Below are 22,341 nucleotides of genomic sequence, written 5' to 3' on the forward strand. Positions count from 1 at the left end.
AAAAGAGCAGAGATGCAGAAAGGTGCAGAAAGGTAAAAGATAGAAAGAGTAGAAAAGCGAGTGAAGGAGCAGAGTGAGAGAAAGGAGACAGAGGTCCACTGTACCACCAGGGATGAGGCGCAGGGAAACCTGCGGGTGGAGGAGGGCCTCGATCACCAACACTAAAGAGTGCAGGGGCAGGGGCACCTCACTTAATGGTGGAGCTGCGAGGGTGGGAGAGCAATTTCACTGACAATGAGTCAGTGGTCTTGCTCGCCTGTCCCCGCAGTGGCCGCCATTAATTAGGGGTCGGGGAGGGCTGGACAGCTGGGAGGCGGGAGCGGGGAGGGGAGCTGGATTTGGCCGGTCGCGCTGGGGGGGGAGGGGCCGCGGGGGCAGCAGCGGCGGGGAAAGGTAAAGGGAGGAAAGAAGGGATTATGAAAAAGGGAAAATAAGCAGAAATAAGGCACAAAAGAGCAGAGATGCAGAAAAGAGCAGAAAGGTGAAAGGTAGAAAGGGTAGAAAAACGAGTGAAGGAGCAGAGGGAGAGAAAGGGAAAATGGGCAGAAATAAGGCACAAAAGAGCAGAGGTGCAGAAAGGTGAAAGATAGAAAGGGTAGAAAAACAAGAGAAAACGAGTGAAGGAGCAGAGGGAGAGAAAGGGAAAATGGGCAGAAATAAGGCACAAAAGAGCAGAGATGCAGAAAGGTGCAGAAAGGTGAAAGATAGAAAGAGTAGAAAACCGAGTGAAGGAGCAGAGTGAGAGAAAGGAGACAGAGGTCCACTGGACCACCAGGGATGAGGCGCAGGGAAACCTGCGGGTGGAGGAGGGCCTCGATCACCAACACTCAAGAGTGCAGGGGCAGGGGCACCTCACATAATGGTGGAGCTAAGAGGGTGGGAGAGCAATTTCACTGACAATGAGTCAGTGGTCTTGCTCGCCTGTCCCCGCAGTGGCTGCCATTAAGTAGGGGTCGGGGAGGGCTGGACAGCAGGGAGGCGGGAGCGGGGAGGGGAGCTGGATTGGGCCAGTCGCGCTGGTGGGGAGGGGCCACGGGGGCAGCAGCGGCGGGGAAAGGTAAAGGGAGGAAAGAAGGGATAAAGAAAAAGGGAAAATAAGCAGAAATAAGGCACAAAAGAGCAGAGATGCAGAAAAGAGCAGAAAGGTGAAAGGTAGAAAGGGTAGAAAAACGATTGAAGGAGCAGAGGGAGAGAAAGGGAAAATGGGCAGAAATAAGGCACAAAAGAGCAGAGGTGCAGAAAGGTGAAAGATAGAAAGGGTAGAAAAACGAGAGAAAACGAGTGAAGGAGCAAAGGGAGAGAAAGGGAAAATGGGCAGAAATAAGGCACAAAAGAGCAGAGATGCAGAAAGGTGCAGAAAGGTGAAAGATAGAAAGAGTAGAAAACCGAGTGAAGGAGCAGAGTGAGAGAAAGGAGACAGAGGTCCACTGGACCACCAGGGATGAGGCGCAGGAAAACCTGCGGGTGGAGGAGGGCCTCGATCACCAACACTCAAGAGTGCAGGGGCAGGGGCACCTCACTTAATGGTGGAGCTGCGAGGGTGGGAGAGCAATTTCACTGACAATGAGTCAGTGGTCTTGCTCGCCTGTCCCCGCAGTGGCCGCCATTAAGTAGAGGTCGGGGAGGGCTGGACAGCTGGGAGGCGGGAGCGGGGAGGGGAGCTGGATTGGGCCGGTCGCGCTGGGGGGGGGGGGAGGGGTCACGGGGGCAGCAGCGGCGGGGTAAGGTAAAGGGAGGAAAGAAGGGATAAAGAAAAAGGGAATATAAGCATAAATAAGGCACAAAAGAGCAGAGATGCAGAAAAGAGCAGAAAGGTGAAAGATAGAAAGGGTAGAAAAACGAGTGAAGGAGCAGAGGGAGAGAAAGGGTAAATGGGCAGAAATAAGGCACAAAAGAGCAGAGGTGCAGAAAGGTGAAAGATAGAAAGGGTAGAAAAACGAGAGAAAACGAGTGAAGGAGCAGAGGGAGAGAAAGGGAAAATGGGCAGAAATAAGGCACAAAAGAGCAGAGGTGCAGAAAGGTGAAAGATAGAAAGAGTAGAAAACCGAGTGAAGGAGCAGAGTGAGAGAAAGGAGACAGAGGTCCACTGGACCACCAGGGATGAGGCGCAGGGAAACCTGCGGGTGGAGGAGGGCCTCGATCACCAACACTCAAGAGTGCAGGGGCAGGGGCACCTCACATAATGGTGGAGCTAAGAGGGTGGGAGAGCAATTTCACTGACAATGAGTCAGTGGTCTTGCTCGCCTGTCCCCGCAGTGGCTGCCATTAAGTAGGGGTCGGGGAGGGCTGGACAGCTGGGAGGCGGGAGCGGGGAGGGGAGCTGGATTGGGCCAGTCGCGCTGGTGGGGAGGGGCCACGGGGGCAGCAGCGGCGGGGAAAGGTAAAGGGAGGAAAGAAGGGATAAAGAAAAAGGGAAAATAAGCAGAAATAAGGCACAAAAGAGCAGAGATGCAGAAAAGAGCAGAAAGGTGAAAGGTAGAAAGGGTAGAAAAACGAGTGAAGGAGCAGAGGGAGAGAAAGGGAAAATGGGCAGAAATAAGGCACAAAAGAGCAGAGGTGCAGAAAGGTGAAAGATAGAAAGGGTAGAAAAACGAGAGAAAACGAGTGAAGGAGCAAAGGGAGAGAAAGGGAAAATGGGCAGAAATAAGGCACAAAAGAGCAGAGATGCAGAAAGGTGCAGAAAGTTGAAAGATAGAAAGAGTAGAAAACCGAGTGAAGGAGCAGAGTGAGAGAAAGGAGACAGAGGTCCACTGGACCACCAGGGATGAGGCGCAGGGAAACCTGCGGGTGGAGGAGGGCCTCGATCACCAACACTAAAGAGTGCAGGGGCAGGGGCACCTCACTTAATGGTGGAGCTGCGAGGGTGGGAGAGCAATTTCACTGACAATGAGTCAGTGGTCTTGCTCAAAGGGTTTGTGTTGCAGGGGGTTGGGTCTACTTGTCCCAAGGACAAAATACACATTAAAACGTGTTGCCCTTGACCCCAAACAATATGTCCTGGGTGTCGGGCTATAGGAATTCCACATCCCTGCAAAACTAAAGGAGGGAAATCGAACACCATACAAATGATCACGGACTATAATCAGCTGAACACAACACTAACTCGCAGCTTGAAGAGACATTGGCACCTAGTCTGTGCTGACAAAACTCTGGAACTGTTCATCGCCTCCAAGCCAGAAGTGAGATACCGTCAGGGCAAAAGTCTCTGGAATCTGTTGAGTCCCAGTTACTCCAGATTCAGGACAAATACACTTTGGCTCACACCACACATGTTGGGTTTCTTCAAATGAGGACACTGCACCGTGTGCAGATGGACTGCTGGCAAGAAGAGGGATTTCACTGACCCAAATGGCCATACCTATAAAATAGGCACACACATCAGCTGTTACACCAAGTTTGTCATCTATGCGATTGAGTGCAAATGCAAACGCTGATACATTGGAAGTACTATCAGGGCACTGAAGGATTGCATTGGGGAACACATGAGGGCAGTGAAACAAGCTGACGCCAGATATCCAGTAGCAACATACATCGGTGAATGTCCTGCACAGGACAGCCACAGAGCCTTCTCCTTCTCCAGGGTTGATACCGTACCTAGAGATGCTAGGGGAGACAATAGAGAGCTGACACTCAGAAGGAGGGAGGTCACTTGAATCATGCACCTCAAATGCGTGGAACTGGATCTCAATTCCGATCATGAATTGCAGAATTTCCTGGGTGACTGATGTGTATGTTCTCTCATCAGCATTGCGTGTATTCTGGACATATGATTCTCTTTTCTTAACGTTCTCCTCTCACAACACTTGATCCGTACATTGCTAAGGATTCTATGTTTGAACCTAGTAAATGAGGTGTGCCCTCTAGGAACTCAATTACATACCCAGCATGGGGATAGGACTGTGTCTGTAGGTCCTGTCCCTACTCCTGATTAACTAATTGGGATGTGTTATGCTACTCGCTGCTTTTCCATACTACTATACTGTGTGCCTGTCGCACCATAGTTTGCTGGAATCTCCTTTAGTTTGGAACACAATGCATAACATTTTTTCTTGAACATAGCTAAAAGTCGGGTGTGACTGTCTCTTAATGTTGCCACTAGTTTAGGATTTGATACTCCTAGTTTTTGTTCTCTCCCCATATAGTTATACTTATATTATGGATGACTGGCTTTTACGTAACAATTATCCTTCACAGCATCTTGGAACAAGTTGGTTCACTAATACAGTCCAAAGCAATCAAGTTGATTTTGATCTATTCCTTATAATCACTCAGGGAACTAGCTTCTATAAATGTTCACTTTATTCAGAGTGACAATGAAACACACGCTCAATAAGGCCGCCACCTGATCGAGTAATAGCACTTTGACACGCACAGATGGAGAATAGCTTTCTCCACTGAGAGATACAATAGGCTAATGTAGGTGCCTTAACAGAATGCACAAAACGTAATAATCGCCCACCACTTGAGACTACGAACACTGCCATTAATGGGCAATCGTGTCTAGGTCTGCTTGGACAAAAATAGGATAGGTGGGCAGTCCAAGATGGCCAACGCACCACCTTCACTACAGCCTCCAATTGACAGAGCACCAATTTCATAATTTGTCCTTCTCTATTTTGCCTACTTTACCTACTTAAGGAGAGGAGATCATTCAGCTGGTGAACGCCGTCCATCTCACATGCGGGAAACTTCACCAGCTGCTTCACCAGTAAGAGATTCCTTTGAGGGCCCAATACTCATGGCCACAACCTCCTTTTCGGTTGGGTGGTTCAAGCAGCTCATTACTATGGAGTACTCCCTACATAGGAATTTCTCCTCAGTAACTCAACCTATTTGTTCTTGAATCCACTCTAGGATCGGGTGACCAGGGGCAACACAATCAACGCTGACTGACAACAATAACCGTACGAAAAGAGTCTCAGAATAATTAGTAGCTGCATAATTTGAATACTTGTCTACATCACAGAATATAGGTAGGTGCAATTAACATTACAATGTTAAAACATTTTTTGAGCCCTAGTTTCCCTACCATAATACTGACCTTTGATTATTACTTTGTGCCTTATCCCCGTTGAATCTGCTTCATGAGGAAACTTTAATTAAATGGAATTCTCGTCTCTGTTACCCTTGAGACCATCTACTACTATTTACCTTCAGGATGGAAGAACAACCGACAATAAGGTTGGTTTTATTACTATCAATCCACACATTATGTGTTTTCATGTCATGGTTGTATTCTGGAGTACTAATCTCTCTGATTGAACCCTTTTCCCTGCTTTCCTAAAGGACCGTAATCATAGGAATTTAGGTAACTCTATCCCTTTTTTCCTTCAATACTTGCATGGACTTTGGACTGGCGACATTAAGGGGGCGGAATAGGCCCACAAATTCACACTTGCACCATGCACAAGTCACCATTTTAAGTAATGACTATTCAGTTTGTCAGAATACCATACAACCACATTAATGCTGTCACAATGATAAGTAACACAATTTCACTAGTGCTTTCCAAACCTGGGGCCATATTATCAAAAAAGGGCGATACATTATCGACAATTTTATCGGCAGGAAACTGCCGCTAAAGCGGCGATAATGGGCTTGATAATATGCCCTTGTGAATTCCCGTAGGAGCCCAGGTTCTGGTGTTAACAACAACAAGCCTTGGCAAATCCAACAGTTGGGTTGCAGGACACAATGTTTGTTTGCAGACCAGGAAGGTCTGTGGGACTAACCCAACAGGGGTAAGTCAGGCCAGCCCTCAGCATGTAGGAGAGCCATCTGGAATTGATGGAGACCTTCGAGGACCCTCTGGCAGCAGGCACAGGGGTATGCAAAGGAGGCCTCAGCAGAACACAGAAGATGGAAACCCATGTCGCAAGGAATGCAGAGTAGATGATACTCTTAGAGCTGTGCGATGCTTGAGGCTGGGGCTTCTTGGAGCTTGAAGATCTTCAGTCAGGAGAGATGACAAGCCTTGGCAACGGCAAACATGCGGTGCACAGGGGTTTAGGTCGGCTGTAGGAGGATTACAGTCTCAAAATTTGCAGGGAAGACTGGTCAGGCCTCTGAGGAGCCACCAAACCACCAGCAGCTGTGTTGCCGAGCTGTAAGGATCAGCAAACCAGTCGCCGATGTTGAGGTGCCGGCGGAAGCAGGGAGGTGACGTCTTCACTCCAAGGGAAACTCTTATTGCTCAGATGCATAAAGAGTTGTAAAAGACTCAGAGGATGCATGTACAAGGAGTTGCAGAAACTTAAAATAGCACAGAGATGAGGTTGCAGTAGGAGCCTCCCTACCGGGAGCAGTTTTGTTTTGGTTCCTGGCTCGATCCAGCAGCAGAGTTCCAGTGTCCAACTGCAGAAGAGTCTTTAGACAATCTTAAGACGACAGTTCTTCAAGATGTACTCCGAACGGATCTAAGGACCTAAGGACCCACCGTCAGTGGAGCCCTTAAGTAACCCTAAAAGGGGAAAGGCCACCTTCTGTGGTGACCCACCTATCAGAGGGGGCCAGGCACACTACTCTGAGGACCTAACCAGTCTGATGCTCCAAGGGGGCCAAGATTCAATATGGCAGAATCAAGTGGCCACCAGGAGGAGCTCTGGGCATCTCCCAGGGGAGGAGCTGCACAGGGGGGTGGTCACTCCCCTGTCCTTTTTGTAGTTTTGTGCCAGAGCAGGAGCCAAGGGCTCCTGTACTGGTGGAAGCTGGTTAATGCATGCAGGGCACCATATGTGCCCTTCAATACAATATGGAGGCCCTTGCAAGCACCCCCACCCAACCTAATTCTAAAGAAGAGATGGTCACACCTTTCCACTACAGGAAATCGATTCTGCCTTCCCCTGCCTGAGTTAAGTTCATCAGCAGGGGAGCAGAACAGTGTCTGCGGTCGGCAGCAGCACGAGTTGGCAGGCAGACCCTGCAAGGCTATACAGATAGGTATGGGGGGGGGGTCCTTTAAGGAGCTCCCCCAGTACATTGTGGCATGCAACTAGCACTGGAATCGGTCTAATTGCGTGATTCTAACATGTTTGATTCCGAAAATGAACAGGTTCGAATTGGGCCAGGGAGGAAGAAAGCGCTCTGACAAGTGAAGACAAAAAAACAAAACAGCGCAAGCCTGTGGCCGAACCCTGGGCAGAAATACTTAGAAACTTGGAATCTAGGGACTCCAATGAGGCAGGGAGCAGTAGTGATGGACCCTCAGTGGCAGAAGAGAGGGAGCATCCCCCTATTCCCCCTCTGGGTGCAACAAGGGACAGCCAACCTAGCTTGTAAGAGCCAAAATGAAAGGAATGTAGCCTGGGGGAAACCGGGCCCCAGTGTCATTACCAATTTGGAACTGGTGGGAGTCCTGGCGTGCGCTCCCTCGTCTCCCCCCGCCTCCAGCTAATCGGACAAGTAGCAATAGTTGTAGAGACAGATGTGAAAAGGGGGACCCCGGACAAGGCATAAGTAGCTTGCAATTGTTATAATTGTTTGTTACATAATTGCTAACCATATAGTGAAAATCAGCAGGAAAAGATCATAGAACAGTACAGACTGCGCACCGGGGCTCAGTACGGACCTGGAACACGAAAACAATCTAGAAGACAAAGGTATAACCACAAGTATAATATCTAAGCATACACAATGTAAGAAAGATTGATTAGATGATAGGTTACACAGTAAACTGAAGTCGGAATTTATATGATGTTGGATATGTGATGCTCCTTTGTATCAACCTGATTACAAACAATGTGAAATATGTGGTGAACTGTAGACTTGCTTTAAATATTCAAAATGCTAATTTAAAAACAAAAACATGACCAGGTTCGAAGAAGCCATTATGTAGTTTGACATCTCAAGCTGCCAGTGTCCAGTACATACCTTAAGAGGGTTTCCCCGCACCCACTGGAATGGAGATCAGGTTTGTAGGGGTACCTCTGCTCCTGCAGGGGTACCCACACACTTAGAACCATGCACTAAGCCTGTGGGCTGTACGGCCTACCTTAGGGGTGACTTACAGGTCTTAAGTGCAGTGACCGGGATATAATGAAAACCTTATATCTAAAGTGAAGGGTGCATGCACCATTTCACACATTTATTTATTTATTTATTTATTTTTTACATTTCTAGAGCGCTCTGTTACCCGGAGGTGTCCTGGCGCTAACCGATTAAAACTGGTGCGTGTGGGTAGGTGTTTAATGGATAAAGAGCCAGGTCTTCAGTGCCTTTCTAAAGGATAAAAGATCAGGCAACTGTCTAATGTGGAGGGGAAGCTTGTTCCAGGCTACTGCCGCTCCTAAGGAAAAGCTCCTGCCTCCCCATCTTGCTCTCTTGACTCTAGGGACTGATACCAATGCCTGCTGACCTGATCTGAGAGATCTTGCTGGTTTGTACCAGAGAAATAGTTCCTTCATGCATCTGGGGCCCAGATCATGAAGTGCTTTGAAGACCACACAAAGTGACTTAAAGGTAATTCGTTTCCGCACTGGCAACCAGTGAAGTTTTGCCAGGTCCTGTGCCACAGATGCGAATTTAGGTGTATCTGTTATCAGGCGTGCGGCAGCATTCTGCAATGTCTGTAGTTTATTTAATATGCCAACTTGGGCGTTCAGCATAAGGCTGTTACAGTAGTCTAGCCGAGATAGAACTAGACCGGTGACCACTGTTTTTCTATGCTCTTGCTCCAAAAATGGTAGCACTTTCCTAATTGTTTTAAGAACAAAATGGGTGGATGATACCAGGGCATTAATCTGAGGTTTAAAAGATAATGAGTCATCCACCAGAATGCCAAGATTTTTCACCTTAGTCACTGGGGCGGGCAGGGTTCCCATTTCTTCAGGCCACCATCTCGGGGACCCGAAGTTATCTTTGGAGCCAAAGAGTAGCACCTCTGTCTTCGAAGAATTTAATTTAAGACCGTTTTGAGCCATCCAAGCACCCACTTCTCCCATGCAGCCTTTGAACCTATCCGTCGTGCTGTCTAAGTCCCCCGGCATCAGAGACACCACTATCTGCGTGTCGTCCGCATAAGCTGTGAGGTTGAAGCCAAAGGTTCGAATTATCGGGGCTAGAGTGGAAGCATAGACATTAAAAAGGGTAGGACTCAAGGAGGAGCCCTGGGGCACTCCACAAGGAAGCGTAAAGGGGCAAGATTCAAAGTCCCCCAGTGCCACCACCTGAGTCCTGTTGGAGAGGAAGGCCTGTAAGATCTTCAGCGCCTTACCTTGAACTCCGCAGGCCCTCAATCGGTCCACCAACAACTTGTGATGGACCGTGTCGAAGGCCGCGGAAAGATCCAGCAGGATCAGGGCAGCTCTACCTCCTCCGTCCAACACTCATCTAATGTCTTCCACTGATTTGATTAGGGCGGATTCCGTGCTATGTTCTGCACGGAAACCGTGTTGGCAAGGGTCTAGATGTTCTCCTAATCTCAGGAAGATGCTTAACTGGGTGTTTAAAAAGCCTTCAATAATTTTAGCTGGAAGGGGCAATCTTGCAATAGGCCGATAATAGTTTAGGTCGGCTATGTCCAAATTGGATTTTTTAAGGAGGGGTAAAATGGAAGCTCGTTTCCATTTTGCAGGGAGTTCCCCTCTATCCAGCATGAAATTAAGGAGGGGGGTGAGTCCGGCTGCAATAGTGCCTGGCGCTAATTTAGCAATGGAGGCCGGGCAGGGATCATGCGGGGAGCCAGATTTTACCGTTCGAAAAAGCTCCTTTGGAGCATTGCTGGCTTCTTTAACCTTTTTTGTAAAAAAATCTCGCTTAGCTTGCTGGATCTTCTCTTTGTACGCTCTTTGCTCAGTGTTCAGAATTTTTTTATCTGACTCACTAAAGGTTGTCCGCCAGATTTTTTCCTTTTTTTTGCACACAATTTTAAGGTCCCTGATCTCTTTCGAGAACCAGGGGGCGGAAGGAATCGACCGTGTGGGGAGAAAGGTTTTAGGGGGAGCAAGTTGTAAACATGCATCCTCAAGCCATCTCGTGTACGCCCTGGTTGCTTGTTCCGTATTTCCACACTGCGATAGCAGCTCTGCAGACACAGTTTGCATGGAGTCCCTTGGGTGGCATAATACATGCTGCAGCCCATGGGAGACCCTTGGTCTACCAATGCCCTGGGTACCTCAGTACCATATACCAGGGACTTACAGGCAGGGCCGGACTGGCCGTAGCAGGCACCGGGCAATCCCCCGGTGCGCCGCACGGGTCTGGGGGACGGTGCCAGTATTCCAATTGTGGGGTGTAAAAAGTATTTAACAGTCAATTTGGAGGAGAGAGCACTGGGGTATTGGTTAGCAGGATCCCAGTGAACTACAGTCAAAACAAACTGACACCAGGAAAAAAGTGTGTTTAACTATGCCCGAAAGATCCTACTGTCCTACAATGTACACAATTGGGTTAACTCTCTGGCATCATTTGATAATAAAGCAACATCATTTTATTTTTCTGTGACTGGTTTAGGCATGTGTGTAGAGCGGGGCGAGGCCGGAAAGAGGCAGGCACTTAGAAGTGTGCATGTAAGTTTGGCCGACCTCTTAGGTCGGCTAAACAGACATGCGCATTTCTATTTCTCAGCCGGGTTGGAAAAAAGCTGCAGAATCCCAGGCAGTGTCTGAATGGCAGACCAGGCTGCTCAGACCAAATCCTGGTGCTGCTTTCATAGCACGAAAGCAGCGTCTGGATTGGGCTGAAGTAGTTGTCTTGCCTGGTGGGGAGGGGCTCACGTGCATGCTCTAGAGGTGGGGCGAAAAGGGGGCAAGGAAGAGAAACCCGGGGGCCCTCTGTTCTTCCCAGATGCCAGACTGCAAGGCCTTGAGAAGGCTGGCTTGCCCAATGGCAGCCTGGTAATTCTCCTGGGGCTCCGCTGAGATTTCTAGCTCTGGTTCAGTTCACTTTCACAGAGGGTGGCAACCTTCTTGACCCCTTGGCCAATCAGTACCCGCGCCAGGACTTTCAAGAGTTTCCAGGCGGGGTGGGCACAAATCACCCTACTGGTGAAGGTGCAGATGATGGCAAGTCCCAGGAGCACACCCAGCCTACAAACCACACCCAAACCTAGTCCGACTGCTTCTGTGAGCCAGGGCTCAACCTGAGTATGGCAGGAGCCTACGCTGCCACAGCCTCGTAGAAAGCAGCCTTTCCCCATCCTCTCTTACCAGGCACCTGTGATTGTGTACATGCTCCCTTGGTCTCCACTGTGCTTTAGCCATTGGGGGCGAAGATGGAGTTGGAGCTAGGTTGAAGGTTGAGGCAGCGTCTGACCTCCTGTGTGGCCGTCAGCCTTCTGTGTTGTTAGGAGCAAGTACGGTCAGTAGCAGAGAGGGGTGAGGGGAAGAACACGCAGCGGGAGCAGCTCCTGTCAAGTTGAATGCACCGATGGACGGCGATATGGCAGCGGCCGCCTCAGGGGTCCACGGTGCTCTTGTTCTGGTGGATTTCAGTCACATGGCCAGAACTTTCAGCCAGAGCCGTGTAACCGTGGTAGAATCTGTAGCTTCTGCATCTCAAACCGCATGGCTCCAAGTGCGCCGACCACTCCACTGCAGCAGCTCAGACTCCTCCTCCTCCTTGCGTCATGCCGAAGTCCTCCACTATCTACCTGGAGTAATTTCAGGGACATGGCAGACGTTCGATCTTACTACAGGGCAGAGCAAACACTAGTTATTAACAACTGGCTGAATGGTGGGTGGGATGACCACATATTTAGAGGGGAGGTATCACTGCTTGGCCTGGACCACATTCTGGACTTTCCATGTGGCGCACCTATTCAATGGTCACCAGGGTGGTCCTGCAGGCATGGAGACCAGTGCTTCAGTAGCCTGATTAGGATCAGAGGGTGACACCTTTGACCCCCCCCCCGGGAGGCCAATGGCTGACACACTTGGAGGGGCTTCATGGTTGGAACCATATCGGATTATCAAAGTTGGGGGATTTGTGGGGAAGAGCATGAATTAAGATTTTCCAGGAGCTCCAAGCTTACAAAAATCCCAGTTCTACTGCTACCGACAACTACGCCTTTAACTTTCTTGTCACCGGGGAACTCTATCTGATGTTCCTGAATATAGTCCACTAGAGGATAAACTACTCATGGGTCCCTTGGGAAGGAGGGATCTCTAAGAACTACAAATTGCTATAATTTTTTTCCCCGATCTCATCTCGGGTCTTAAAACATGCTGGGAGAGGTAGTGTGCCACGATGAATAATAGTGATTGGGGAGACGCCTGTTTGGCGCCCATGCACCTGTGCCATTTTAGCCGGACTGTGCCTCATTCAACTCAAATACTTCCATCTTACCCACCTCACGCCCCAGCGGATGTTATTGGTAATTGGGATTTCTAAAGTGCATAATCACCGACAGGTCTCCAAGCGCTATGAGAGAGATCCTAACCTCGGCACATCTGCAGGAGTGTGCATCGAAAACTTGGCTTAGATTGTGCCCGAGGCTTCAATAAAAGGAGTGTTTTTAGTTTCTACCTTAATGGGAGGAGGACAGGTTCCTTACGAAGGCTTGCAGGTAGCTTGTTCCAGAGTTGAGGAATCATTGTGGAACAGGCTGTGCCCCCTTTGGAGGAAGTATTAAAATGGCCGGCATCCGAAGGATGGAGGGTCCGCCCTGGCACAAAGTTTACCAGCCGGTTCTTAATGTATGCTGGGGCCTGACCATGGATGGCTTTGTCGGCTGTGCATAGACCCTTGAACCTGGTTCTCTGCTTGACCGGAAGCCAGTGCGGCTGCTGCAGTAGGGGGGTGACGTGAGCCAGCCTTGGGAGTCTGAAAATCAGTCTGGCAGCATCATTCATGATTACCTGGAGTTTCATTAGCAGCTTCTCCGGGAGGCCAATATACAGAGAATTTCTATAGTCTAATCGTGACATAATCATTGCAGACACTGCCATTCGGAGTGCCGTGAATGAGAGAAGGGGGGGGGGGGCGAGTCTCCCTAGCTGTCTTAGCAGGCCCACGCATGTTCCCACCACGGCTGATACCTGGTGAGACATGGAGAGCTTGGTATCGATTTTTATGCCTTGGCTTTTTACAACTTGGGCTGGCTTGGGAGGCCCACAGATTACCTGAACATAAATTATTTTACTGCCCGGAAGTCAATAGGTATTCTTTCCACATAGTATGGGGTTGTCCAGTTATATTAACGTACTGGCAAAGAATGTTTACCACCCTGTCGAGAGTCCTTGGCTGTCACATATACCCCTCACCAAGTCTCACCTTGCTAGGGATCCTGGAATACTTGGGGAGTCGCTGTGGGGATCACAAGATAGTAGGGATTGGAACTGTGACTGCAAAAAGAGATATTGCTAAATGCTGGAAATCTCCAGGTACTCGCTCCCTAGCAGAATGCATTTAGCAATAGACTGCTGTGCGAAATTAGGAGGAGTGCATATACGTTGCACAGGGATATTCCCCAAAACATGGCCCAATCTGGGGGAGAGAGTGAGATTATTAGGGCCTGCGCTAGATGACACTGGATCTTAAGATTCAAATGTATGTCACCGATGTGAACTTAGATGGCTTTAGTGTGAACCATTGTGTGCACTGTTCTGATTTATTTTGTTTATTTCAAAACAATAAAATGTGATATTAAAAACGAAAGTCTGCCGAACCCCTGAAGAGCCTGATCAGTTATCTATGAGCGTTCTATCCCCTGTGCTTTTACTTCTTTCTTGTCTGCTTCTTTTCTGAGCCTGTACCGGGTTGCAGAAGAGCCGCAGGTATGCACACATCTCTACCTTCTGAGTCCTATGTTCAGGGCCTGTTCTTGTGTTTTAGGGCCCTATCCAAACTTATTTATTTTCTCAGGGCCTTCTCCAAGTATTGTTATGATTTTGCCCTTGCTTTCTCTTCTCAGATCCTGTTTGGCTACTTCTAAAATTCTAGGCACCGACATACTCTTCTCTGTCTCAGGTTCTGCCTTAAGTATCCCTAGGTTTCAGTAAATTGTACCTCTTCTTAGGGCTGTAACTCCTGCTTTCTTTTCTCAGGGCCTACTCATAGTCCCATGGCCTCCACTGTTTAAGCTGTCTGTCATCAGGATTCAGCTGCCCTTGTTCTCCTATTTGCCACATCAGTGAAAGCAGTCATTTCCTTTTCAAAAGTCAACATTATAAATAATAAGTTTGTGCGTGGTGTTAGAGTGTTGGAAAAGTCACACAGACATCACTGGGGCAAACAACATGTTACCTGCAGGACCTCCTCTTCTGGCTCCTTGGGGATCTCGGTGGAGTACTCCGCGATTCGCTCAACGCTGACCATCATGGTCTCCGTAAGTGTGAAGTAGAAGATGAGTTTTGACAGCACACTACTGATAGAGAGAGAGTACGTGAGAGCCAGGCCTACGAGTGCTGTGGAAACCAAGAGAAAAACAGAGATCTTAGAAACGGAGGGAGTGACAGTGAGGGAGCTGCACCTGTGTGTAAAAAGACCTAGATGGGGAGAAAATACACCAGAGGAGGAGTGGGGTAGTGGGTTAGGTATACAAGGGTTTTTATTTCTACTAGTATGAACCAAAGTACAAAGTCACAGAACACTGTTCAAAAGTGGAGTTTTACTATGGAGAGTTAATATTGGGACAAAACCTATCTGCATGGCTTGGAAATGCTGTGCCACCAAGCCTTGAATGTTTTTCTTGCCCTACCAATGTTTTTTCTCCAGTTAACCTGGCCATCCACAGATAATCCGGAGATGTTCCACTTTTGCTGTACTGTTCATGAGAACATAATAGCTCTGCTGATGAGGGTGGAGGAGGGGGCCTGGGCGACTCAAAGGAAATCTTTAACTTGAGTGAGGAAGGTTAATATCCTCTTCATTCCTTTTCATGATGAGAATGGCAGTGTAATTTTACTCCAGCGGCACATGCCTTTTATTTTTATACTGCCAACTGGATCACCCCTGTAGCATTAATTAAGTCCCCACTAAATGGGTTTGTGCCTATTCTTAGGTATAACCCGTGTGTGGATACTGCATATGTGTAAGTGTTTCACGAGGGAATATGGTATTTTGGTGTCCATTCGTGAAGCTGCGTATCTTCTGCACAAGATGGTGCATCTTACTGCAGATTTGTCTTTGTCCTCTTGTAGACCTAACGAACTGCACACTCCCTCCTTGGGGCCCATTCCATAAAACGGGTGTTACTTGTGGCCGCCACAATATTTAACATAGGTTTCCCTTGCTCTTTTGAGAAGCGAGGACCTGGAGATTTCCCTCTCTAGTTGTGAAGCTGGCTGTCGCCCAGCAACTATACCTTTGTGTTGGGTACACCCCGCACATGGCAGAAAGGGAAGATGCATTTCCCCACAATTAGTAAAATGCCTAATCTTTTTAAAAAGGCAGCAGCTTAGGAGGCACATGTGGCTTGAGCATGCCACTATACATGAATGCCTGACATATTTGTCCAGTAAGCTGTTTGAACTTCCAAACTACCAGGGCGGAGCACGCGTTGCCAGGAGCTAAACCTCTTTTGACTTGTAACTGTCTTGTGCAGGCTGAGTAAAGGCCTGGAACCTTCAGAAGAAGCTTTGGAGATGTCACCTGCAGAGAAGAGAAGCTGGCAAGCTCTGAGGAATAGGTGATCCCTCAATGAAGAATCTGTCTTGATCCCAGGAATATCTGTTGAGGGCCCAGCAGATTAAAGAATCTCTGTGGATGATGCTTTATTGGCCCAATATCACACAAGAGCCCCATTATACCTACAGCCAGCCTGGCCAGGAGACACTAGACAGAATCAAGGCTCCAGAGAATCATCAACTCGGCTGTGGAATAACTATTCTTCATGCTACTGACCATGCACCATCTCTATCCCTGGGGAAACAACCTTTACAATGCAGTCATTACATCGCAACATCCTTTACATCGCATGTCATTACAACGCAGCCATTACATTGCATGTCACTACAATGCATGTCATTACAATGCATGTCACTACAACGCAGGCATTAATTCGCAAGTCATTACAACTCATACCAGTACAACGCATAGTACCCGTACACTATCCAACACTTACGCTACTGTTGCACTCACTGGAGTTAAAATAGTAATTTTTACCTCTACACTATCCAACACTTACCTTACTGTTGCATTCACTGGAGTTAGAATAGTAATTATTACCCCTATACTATCCAATACTTACCGTAAATGTAATGTAATGGTATGCATTGTAAAGGTATGCGTTGTAAAGGTATAATGCGATGTAATGGAATGCGTTATGACGGTAGTTTCTGAAAATGCAATGTAATGGCATGCTATGTAAAAGAATGCGTTGTAAAGGATGTTGCGATGTAAAAACTGTGTTGTAAAGGCATGCATTGGAAATGTATGCATTGTAACGTCATACATTCCTATCCCTGTACCTTCATGGTGCCAGAGGAATCAAGAGCAGAGCCTTCTCAAACACTGTTTGAAGTCCAGTTTATTTGTCTGTGGGGTTTCTTTAGAGGAAGTTATCTTGATTGTAGGCTGTTTGAATAATCTATCTAACCCTTGCAGTTCTGAGTATCTGTACATTCATAGTATTGGTTAATCTAGTGGGAAATGTTGAAGCACTGGTAGCCAGACTTGTGGGCACCTATACTCCTACAACTGCGGCAGGTTGTTTCTGAGAAACAGGCCTAGAATGATAGGCACCCAAGGGGCTCTCATAGTGGTTGCTGATTCTATTGCAGGACCGGAGGCTTCGGATTATGCTTTTCTTTCTTTTATTTGCTACTCACAGCAGCCAATGAAAAACGTTTTGTATGCAAATAAAACTAAATTTCCCATGATGCTTGTCCATACATCACAGCCTGTATAGCCCAATAAGAGCTGCTGTATCCTGTTTCTCCTCCTCTTTCTTTGCTGCTCACGCAGACAGTTAAGTGCTCGGAACATTATGCTATGATTGATGTCTTAGTTGACTGTTTGATTATCTTTGACGGTATTGCCAGTATGTTTGCGCTCATATCGCGCTATGTTAAATACTTGTGCCAAGTAGGTGCTTTGGTTGTACTAGGAGTATGTATTTCTTGACTTAGCGCAGAATTGCCATATTTTTCTTGAGCTAGCGCTCGCGGGCGCTATTACTTATTAAGGGCGGAGCGGCTCCCGCTGGGAGCGGTGTACTCCGCGGAAGCTTTGCTTAATTAACGGTGCGGCCCCTCCGGCCATGTTTTACCTCCCCCTATGGCCTGCGAGCATGGTAGAGTTTCTCGCGGGGAGCGGCGTACTGGTGTTGCGCCTTCTCCCGCAGCAGAGTCTGTGGATTGCTCTGTTGGCCCGTTCGGGCGCCGCTTCAGTCCCTGCTGGCCGCTGAATACCGCACGGCTTCATGGCTCACTTAAACAAAAGGCAGGCGCGCGTCGCCTTGATTAGCACATTCTGGGACTGAGGGTACGGCGGTGTATCCGCAACGCAGGTGGCCTTATCAGGCTTAATTGTACTCCCGCTGAACTCCAAATGCCGCGCTGCCCTCGATAGCCTCCCTCCCCATTGCTAGGGTCCACAGGCCTCATCAGGTTCGCGCTTAATGGTTTTACATAGAGTCAATGTTGCCTTGGGGCAAGGCAGTTGCCTCTTATCCCAGTGGTGCAGGGTTCGATCCCAGGTTCTCCGGGTCATGTTTTCAATTACAAAATGATATTAAAAATGTATATTTTATATATATTCATATTCTTCCTACAATTTAGGTTTGATATTCTCCTGTTGTATGTTTTCACTAGTTATACTGAAATGAATTAGTGCGCTTGGTAGCGTTTTTGGTTTCACCCACCGATACCACATTCAGATCGCTCCCGTGGGAGTGGAGATGTCGTGCTAATTATGCCGGCAACATACTGGATTGGACCCGCGCTTGATCTTTATGGGAGGCCTGGGCTCGGCCGCACACTGAATCAAATGCTCCCTCAAAAGCTGAAATGCGGCGCTGGCGTTGCGCCATTGTGAAATGAATAACTGTGGTTTGTGTCTAGATTTTTGCTCATGCGATTTCAACGATTATGGTTTCTGAATTACTATTTTTTCCTGTCACTTCCATAGGGTTGTTTGGATTATTGCGCGGTCTCGCGCTTTCTCTGCCAAAGGCTTTCCCTAGTAGCCGAGTGCGGGTATGGAGTCATAACGCTCCGGTGTGCGTAACCCACTTGAGCTTCATTTGGGCTATTGGGCCTACGCACGTCGCACGCGTCCCCTGTTTGTTTCTAGGTCACAGTGCCTCGTGCTTTACATGAGCAGATTTCCTGGTAGCATCCAGGCTATAACAATAGGCTGGCCCTCGGAATGCGCACAGGCTCCTGGTATTTCACTATGACTCGGACGCCCATTGGGCTGATATAATGACTACAGCTTTGCTGAGGAGCTGATACATTATTCATTTCTCTGTTTTAGTGTGCACAGGGTTGGCTCCCCCTCTACTTCTTCAATTGTGCTGTGCTTTGCACTACTTTATTCAATACGGATATCCCTTGAGGATGATTGGTGGGATATATATTTGGAGGATGACAACTAATCGATAGGAGCGCAAGAATCTCCGGAACTAATTATGTTGACACTCAGGTTCTCCACGTTCTTGTGTGGTCAACAGGGCCCCAGGTATGACATTCCCTAACTCAGCGTTATAAGGCTTGATTGACGCTCATCATCGTTCTTCGACCACAAATCCTTGAGCATGATTTTGTTTTTATTTTAATTTTATTTAAATTTTTTCCTATCTCACCAATACGTTGACGGATGGTAGGGCATCCGCGCGCGTGCGACGGGCATTAGACTAGGGCGTTGCGACCTCCTTTTTTTGGGTACGGTTGAAGAATTGCCCGACGGCGCCGCCAGGCTCCTTCTTTTCTAGTTGTCTCAGAAAGGGATTATCCAGACTTGACAGGCTGCAAAACAAAATCCTAGTCGTAGTCAGCCACAATCGGTGATAGGCGTCGGTATGACGCCATCTGCGCCAGCGCTTCCGAGAGTCGCAAATCCTTTCACAAGGTTGGGCTCCCTGACATCTGATCTACGTAGGCCCTTTGCAACAGATACCTCTGGGACACATTCGTTATTTGTCGCATCTATAATAGGTAGACGTATTTTGCTTGTGGTCACATTCCTACTAGTTTATCAATTCCTTTCCCATCATATTCCAAGGCTTCTTGCATATAGCGTTCAGGAGAACGTCTAGTGGTCGCCACCTTCCCTTCTTTAGCGGCCGTTATGGTGGCCGTTCTGAGGGTTGATGATAGGTATATGTTATCTCAAGCTCTCAGCTCTCTGGTGCTCACCAAGTACCAAGTTATTTTACCTTTCGAGTTAGCGGGATATAAATATATGGATAGGTCTATCTTTACACAGTCACAGGCCTTGGCCTCACACTTTCCCGACATCGGATTATGATTTACTGGACCATAACCTTCATACAATTGTGCCTCTTAGATTAGATTTCCAGGTTTATCTCGGTCCTATGCAACTAAGTTATTGCAAGACCCAACCTACAGTGCTATGAAGAGTTTTTTTCCAATGGTATCAGTGCAGAAAATTCCATTCGGGCGAGTGCCAAAGTGGCGTTGCGTTTGGCATCGTCACTCAAACAGTTTTTCCGATCTTTCAGTTATTCGGGTTCTTTACCGCGCAGGCCTCTTGACGCTTACTGTTCAGCATGCGCAATATCTCGACTGCAAGAACTATCAGCGGGTATAGGCATACAGGGTCAACTTCTTAGTGGACTTGTTCCAGGACCCAGGGCATTCTGCCGAAATTCTCAGATTTAGGTCACTACGGAATACATCCTATAGCATACAGGACAGTAAAGGACTGGTACCTCGGGTGCATTCAGAGGGCGATGGGTGGCAACTTCATCCGAGAGACAGTCAGTAATTGTAAGCCTTTTGAGTTCTTGCTCACAGATCCTTTTGGGGCAGGACTGATTCGTCAGTTACAGGCATTCCAGTTGGAGGTCAGTACCATTAGAAAAGAATGTAGGTCTGGTCTCACGAAAGTCGATGGAACTGAATTTGTCCCCTCCGATTTCTGAATATTTCCGGCGACTGGGGTCGCAACTTTCGCGCATGGAGGTCTCCATTTTGTATTTCCAATGCTCCTTGGGTCGGCGGCGTCCTGCTCGGTTTCCTACCTTATCTCTACAATTTTTCCCTTTTTTCTCATGCAGCAGCGCTCATGTGGATCGGGGCAGATGTCCTTTATAATTCACCAGGGAGCTACAGTTCGCAAGTTGATCGTTGCCTTTAGTAAGCACGGGTCAGGGTTTGACACATGGCAATGTGGTAAGTACAGTTTTTCCACAGGTGGTATATATTCCGACTTTGCTTTTTAGTTACGATTAAGTTTCCGGTATCTACAGTACTTTCCAGGTTTTTCGAACGCGCTGAGGGCGTTCATTTCGTATTTCTGGGTCCTTCCACTCACGCAATACGTTTCGGCATTAGAGGGTCGCATTTGTTGGTATGTACACCATGCAGCAGCTCTGTGAGGACTGATTTCACTAATTCGTGAATTATTTATCAAATAATGTAATGGGAATTAAGTAGCGTTCACTTTATAGTCGTCCGTTGTCTGCGTCTCACTCTCGGTTCAGAGCAGGTTGCTGAACTTGCGTCGGGTCTTTCTTTCGAGTTCTTTTTGGTGACGTAAAAATCCCAGCCCGGATTAATTCTCGTAATTTCCTATTTTGTTAATAGATAGATAATAGCATGTCGAACGGAAATTAACTATTGTCAGGCTGTGTTACGAGTCATTCCACCTCTAGGTGTTCCTACGGCGAGACAAGCCCTCGATTTACAGGTACAGTAGCTACTCTAGGAAGTTTGCACTGTAAGCAATGTCTGGACTGCATGTGGTCAGGGCCTGGTCACATGAAGTCTTCGAAATAATGCACTTTATGGGTGTTTCTTTCCATTCTTTAAGGCTTGCAACAATGACCCTCGGATTTACTATCTGAGGTTTTTTCCGCATAATTGTTCATATTATTGTTGATTATTACTGACATTTTATATGTGGGTACGAGGCTATTAAAGCCGATGGTTGAGGGCATTTTTGCCAGGATTTGGTGTTCAAAACCAAATGTGAGACGCAGTCTGTTCAAAGGGACCATACTTATCATTCTTGTTTTCATGATTCCCATTGTTTAGGAAGTTCCAATTCTACTGATTGATTTTTCTCAGGCTATATTTACACAGTTTATTATGTACCGGTGGGAGATATATGACTGTAGTTGTGTGGATAAGCGTTAAACTAGCATAATCCAAAGCCTCCGGTCCTGTAATAGAATCAAAAATTAGCTAGCATTCGCGCCAAGAATTTTCAATTCTATTAAGGACACGGAGGCGAGGATTATCACACCCGGTTTATTACAATACTGGTAATAATTACCCACCCGCATGTACTTGATATTCTGTATCAGCAGAAGTTACGGGTTTTCCCTGTCTCATTTCTTTCAGCTTCGAGAAAAGAAGAAGGAGCAGGTGTTCTTCTGGCTTAGAAGACGTAAACGTCCCAGTTTAAAGATGGTTCTTTCATGTTGAAGGATGATTATTGGGACTCATATTCCGCGGATTGGACTGGATTTATTAATGTGTTGACTATAAAGGTTCGAGCAAAGAAAGAGGAGGAGAAACAGTGTACAGCAGCTCTTATTGGGCTATACAGGATGTGATGTATGAACAAGCATCATGGGAAATGTAGTTTTATTTGCATACAAAACGTTTTTCATTGGCTGCTGTGAGTAGCAAATAAAAGAAAGAGAAGCATAATCCTCGCCTCCGTGTCCTTAATAGAATTGAAAATTCTTGGCGCAAATGCTAGCTAATTTTTGATTCACTGCTAGTGAGGGTTTTATGTCTTTTTAACATCTATTTTCCTCAGCTGTGCTCGGTCCTGATTGGTCAGGTTCTACGAATCTGTGACGAACCTGGGTGGAGCCAGTTGTGCCCCCCAGGTATGCACGTAGCAGCACGGACGCGCTGTATGGTACGAGTGGTTTTTGGAGTGGGGAACTGTTTGATCAGCTGTATTTCACTGTGCTAAAAAGTTGACTGTGAATGCTGCCATTTCCTCGCAGCTAGCGAGTGTTTTATGTCTTTTTAACTTTCCATTTCCTCTGCTGTGCTCAGTCCTGATTGGTCAGTTTCAGCCAATCTATGACAAGCCTGGGTGGAGCCAGTTGTGCCTCCCCAGCTACTTGATACACGCCGCAACACAGACGTGCTGTATGGTACGAGTGGTTCTTAGAGTGGGGAACTGTTTGATTAGCTGTATTTCACTTTGCTAAAAAGTTGACTGTGTATGATGCCATTCCCTCGCTGCTAAGGAGTGTTTAATGTCTTTTTTACTTTCATTTTCCTTGGCTGTGCTCTGTCCTGATTGGTCAATTTC

At 47.4% G+C, this 22,341-nt stretch overlaps 1 protein-coding gene across 1 annotated transcript in view; it reads right to left on the bottom strand.

The window, feature by feature from the left end:
• Positions 1-22,341, bottom strand: part of LOC144762194 (ATP-binding cassette sub-family C member 10-like) — a 681,473-nt gene that overhangs the window by 96,887 nt on the left and 562,245 nt on the right. Inside the window, 1 exon segment of the mRNA XM_078647347.1 lies at positions 14,182-14,342. Within this exon segment, the coding sequence (XP_078503473.1) occupies positions 14,182-14,342 (161 nt within the window).

This window comes from Lissotriton helveticus, chromosome 6 (assembly GCF_964261635.1).
Source record: "Lissotriton helveticus chromosome 6, aLisHel1.1, whole genome shotgun sequence".
Classification (NCBI taxonomy): Eukaryota; Metazoa; Chordata; class Amphibia; order Caudata; family Salamandridae; genus Lissotriton; species Lissotriton helveticus.